This window comes from Tupaia chinensis, unplaced genomic scaffold (assembly GCF_000334495.1).
Source record: "Tupaia chinensis unplaced genomic scaffold, TupChi_1.0 Scaffold000238_1, whole genome shotgun sequence".
In the NCBI taxonomy this organism is placed as follows: domain Eukaryota; kingdom Metazoa; phylum Chordata; class Mammalia; order Scandentia; family Tupaiidae; genus Tupaia; species Tupaia belangeri.
The window spans coordinates 5316598-5321248 of record NW_006159716.1 but is presented as its reverse complement, the minus strand read 5'-3'; the positions used below and the strand labels follow the sequence as shown (position 1 = coordinate 5321248).

At 43.5% G+C, this 4651-nt stretch overlaps 1 protein-coding gene across 2 annotated transcripts in view; it reads right to left on the bottom strand.

Moving 5' to 3' along the window:
• KIF6 (kinesin family member 6) overlaps window positions 1–4651 on the bottom strand; it is a 485408-nt gene that overhangs the window by 120772 nt on the left and 359985 nt on the right. For both annotated transcript variants that reach the window (XM_006148609.2, XM_006148610.2), the window contains one exon: window positions 3849–3957. In XM_006148609.2, coding sequence (XP_006148671.1) covers window positions 3849–3957 — 109 coding nt within the window. The remainder of the gene's footprint in view (window positions 1–3848; window positions 3958–4651) is intronic.

Below are 4651 nucleotides of genomic sequence, written 5' to 3'. Positions count from 1 at the left end.
CTTTCTCTTTCTTTCTTTCTTTCTTTCTTTCTTTCTTTCTTTCTTTCTTTCTTTCTTTCTTTCTTTCTTTCGGAACAGCTGTTCAGGCCTTACATAATTAAATTAGAATATCTAGGCAGTCAGGCCAGATCTTTCCCACTTAGGCTCTGGTAGATTTTAAAAGTTCTGTGGATCAATTTAATATGAAGCCAGGCTTATGAGCCACTGGTATAAGCTAAGAAGGCTGGGTATGGGCTCAGCTGAGGGCTCTCGGGAAGTTTTTATCCAATGAAGCAGCTGTCATCTAACTTGATAAGCTTATCTTCAGACAGACGAGGTGTCTTGCTCCAACACATGGATTATAGCATGGATAAGCATTAGGTTTGTAAAATTCTTGAATTTACATGCTAAACTGTATGTAGATGTGCATATGGCCACTTGGCTTTTACTGCATTTGCCTTATTTCTCTCCCTTCCTCTTGTTTTATTCATTCATTCCTTTTTATCCCCATGTCCTGCCCCATTCTTATGGCTGAAGTGTGACAAAGCATATCTTTTTGTTTGTTTTGTATGCATATATTTGTAATTTATGTGATTTGTCTATTTGTTTTTAAAGAGAGATTCTTGCTATAGGGCACATGAGCTTGCCAGAAAGACATCAAGACAGAAGTGAGAAATCACCCCTTGCGGGGATGGCCATGCTGCAGTCCTTTCTCCTCTATTCTTCTTTTGGGATTTTGGGCACGCATACACATGCACCCTCCATGAGTTTCAAGCTGCCAGGTCTGGGACTCGAACCACAGTTGACTATGTGGGAGTCCAGTGATGCCATCTGCTGGCTTTTAAGATCTATCCTTGTTGGTATCTAATCTACTGCTCTCAACTGCTGCATCCCACTTCTAGGGCTTCCCCACTGTTTTGTCCATCTCCTCTTCAGTGATGGACACCCACGTTGTTCCCAGCTTTTCTCAGCCACAAATAGTACTGTTGTGAACATCATATATGTCCCTTGTGAGCCTGATGGAAGCTTCTTGGAAGATACACCCAGAAGTCGAATTGCTGGGTCACAGGGGATGCATATATTTCTTTTGACTAATAAGGGCCAGACTCCTCTTTCAGAATGGCTCCACTTTCATCACCTTCCCTGAATTCCTGAATCTGGATCTTCTCCCACTAAATTGTAAAAGTCTGGGATGGGTCCTGAACCCTTGATGCTGCTTGCCTTTCCTTTTTCTTCTTTCACGTCTATCTTCTTTTCCAATCCATATTACAGCTGTTAATAGTAAACCGTAATCTCCATCCTCAAGTTTCTTCTTCTACTTCAACTTTTTTTTTTTCCACAGAGAAAACAGAGGTCACCTTTAACTTTCTCCCTCCACTTCTAATAGCCTGTAGCAGTGCCATCTGGATTTGTTGTTCCACCTGTGATTTCTCCCAGGACTAACCTGCCCTGTGCTTTTGACTCTCTACCTAAGACTCTCTGCGACTGTCTTTCAGAAGCCTGTTGTGGCAGCTTTTCTGATTTTTCTACCATTCTCTTGTCACTGGCTTGCTTCTGTGGAATTCTTTTACAAATCCTGGGAAGTTTCATAAACTTCCTTTCTCCTCAAGTTACCTCCTTTTGTTTTCCTTCTTCTACTTAGAAAAAAAATTGCCAGAGGGCACATCTGTTCCATGGAGAGAGCGAGCGAGCGAGAAAGCACCCCCTCTGGGGCATGGCCATGTGGTAATCCTTCTCCATCTCCACCTCCTATCAGGATTTTGGGCACGCAAGCACACGTGCCCACTGAGCTTTTTAAGCTGCCAGGTCCAGGATTCAAACCATGCGGTTGGGCATGTGTGATCCAGATGCCTTAACCATGATACTACAGGGTGGCCCCTTCTTTTTAAAAATGTTTTTTATCTATCACAAACTTTTGAACACACTGCACTCCTTCTCTGCTCCCTCAATTTCTTCTCACTTGTTCCTTCTCACCCCACACTCCATTTCTAGCTACCAAATATGTGCACTTGCAGTTCCCTCTTGCTTATTTCTTGGCATCTGACAACACTGACAACATGCTTCTTTTGGACCCACCTCTCAGAACTCTAGGCGTTCAGGTCATGATTTTTTCCTGGGTCTTCCCCTTCTCTCTCTGCTTCTTTTCAGCCTCCATCATGACCTCCTCCATTCCCTCCCTTGTGGTTTTATCCTATAGGCTTTTTTTTTTTTTTTTTTTTTTTTTAGAGGTTTTTGCTATAGGGTGTGTGTGCTCACCAGAAAGACAGAGAGAGAGACAGAGAGACAGAAAGTGAGAAATCACCCCCCAGGGGGGAAGGCCATGCCGCAATCCCTTCTCCTCCATTCTCTTCTTGGGATCTTGGGCACGCATGCATACTCGCCCGGCTTGAGTTTAAGCCACTGGGTCTCAAACTGTGGTCTATCCTATAGGCTTTTGCACTTCCACATACTTCCCTCATAGCTCATCTACTTCTGAGGCTTCCTTGAATTGTCATTTTTAAGTATATGACTCTCAAGTCTGGATCTCATTTGAATTCAATGAGTAGTTTTTGAAAATTTATTGGGGCTGGCTGGTGGTGCCAGCCCTGTGATGCTGACCCACAGGAGAAGGTTACAGGTCCATGTTCAGAGATTACCCTGTGTATTTTGGGCACACTGATGCTCACGATCCAGGGCTAGCTGGAGTTGGGGGTAGACCACGGTGCTTTTGGGGGGTGCCATCTTTTTCTTTTTCTCTGTGTATCTCTCTGGCTCATGGAAGTAATAAAGTTTTTCTTTCTGTGTGCTAAGATCCAGAGCCATATGTGACTAGAGTCGAGTTTCTGTCTAGAACTCTTTTCTTCTGAGATCTAGAAGCAAACATCTGACAATGCTTTTGCTTTTGATGGTTTGGGGATATGTGCCTGTTGGGTCATTGAAAAAGTCAAGACGCATTTTTGCATAGAAGAATATAGAAAAATACATTATAACTTTTCTGATGACCCAAACATTCACAGGCTAGCTGAAAGGAATTATATCTCTAAGTTTTTTCTAAAGAGGTCCAGAATCTAGCTTTGTTTGACAATGTGTCAACAGATGCTCCTGCCTTTTCTGATTTTAGCCTGGAGAATCCACCAAAGGACCCTGGGTCATAAGATGTATGTATTCAGGTTGAGCATCCCTAATTGGAAAATCAAAAACCTGAAATGCTCCAATATCCAAAACTTCTTGAGTGCTGATATGACACCACCCATGGAAAATTCCATACCTGACCTCGTGTGATGGGTTGCCGTCAAAATGTGTTATAAAAACTTTGAATAAAATTACCTCCAGGCTATGTATATAAAATATGAAATATGAATGAATTTCATGTTTAGACCTCTGTCCCATCTCTAAGGTATCTCATTATGTACATACAAATGATCCAAAAAAAAAATTCAAAATCCTCAACACTTATGGTCCCAAGCATTTTAGAAGGGATAGTGAACCTGTATTTTCTTTGATGAAAAAAATGCAGGATTGTTCTCCAGAATGGCTGGAGGCCCTGGAGTTTTAAGAATAGAATTTTGTCCATAGATCTTTTTGTCCTTCCTTTGGAACAGTAAGACACTGGAGGAGTCCCAGGCTGATGACAATGAATGTATGGTCAGAACTGACTGTCAAGTTAATGCCATCAGTGACAGACTCTGCTCTGAGGTGGCCTACCCCAATAGTTTCGAGATGAGACTCATACACATGAAAGAGAACTGTACCAAACTGGACATAATTAAATATCACACCTTTTATTTAAACATGAGATCGGGCAGATTAGGAAGGAGCGAATAGCAAATTTCCCCTAAACAGGCCTGGCTAAACCTTGGAGGACCAGCTGCTCTCTGAGACAGCCTTACCTCTGTTTCAAAATCTGTTTGTTGTCATCAATGGTAACGCTGTCAGCATGGTCCCTCTTGAAGATTTCAAAAGCCTCCTGGCGTCCTAATGACATTTCCTCTTTTATCCCTGTTTGGAGACACAGGGAAATGGCTTCAGTCACAGCATCAGGATCCTATTAATTTCATTGTCACTTTAGTCAGACCACAAAGCCAGCCCTGGCTCTGAGAGGCCCACAGCAGAGAAGTTCTGACCAGACAGGTGGCCCCAGGCTCTTCCAGCTGGCCGCCAACCCGCTGAGGAGGCCCTTCCAGAGACGCCTGCTGCATCCCGCAGGGCTGTGCCTGCCCATCCATGTGACTTGTGGGGGGGGTGGGGTCTGGAATGTCTGGTCAAAGGAAATGAAAACCAGAGCGCCAAGCCCTGGATTGCTGAGAACATCTGCAAATGCACTTTCTGCCATCATTCAGTGCCACATTTCTGTTTCCCTGATATGCCCCATTTTGGATTTCTGTTAAATTTCACCCTGCATTTGCAGGCATTTAGTTGAAAGAGTTATAATCCAGACTGAAAGATATGTAATCTAGAAAATTCTGCTCTTAGGCTCCATAGAGTCTCCTCGTTTCCTGTAGTTAAGTGAGTAGCCTTGGTTCTTACTCAGGAGTCAGGTTCTCAATCAAAAGACTCATGACCACATCAGGAGCTCTTGTTTAAGTCTAGCTTAATCTCCTGTATTGCCATTGCCGCTGCAGGCCCACCCTCACCGCAGGACCCTGCTCAGAGTTCAGTTCTGCAACTTAGTCAGAACAGTCAGGGTCCTTGG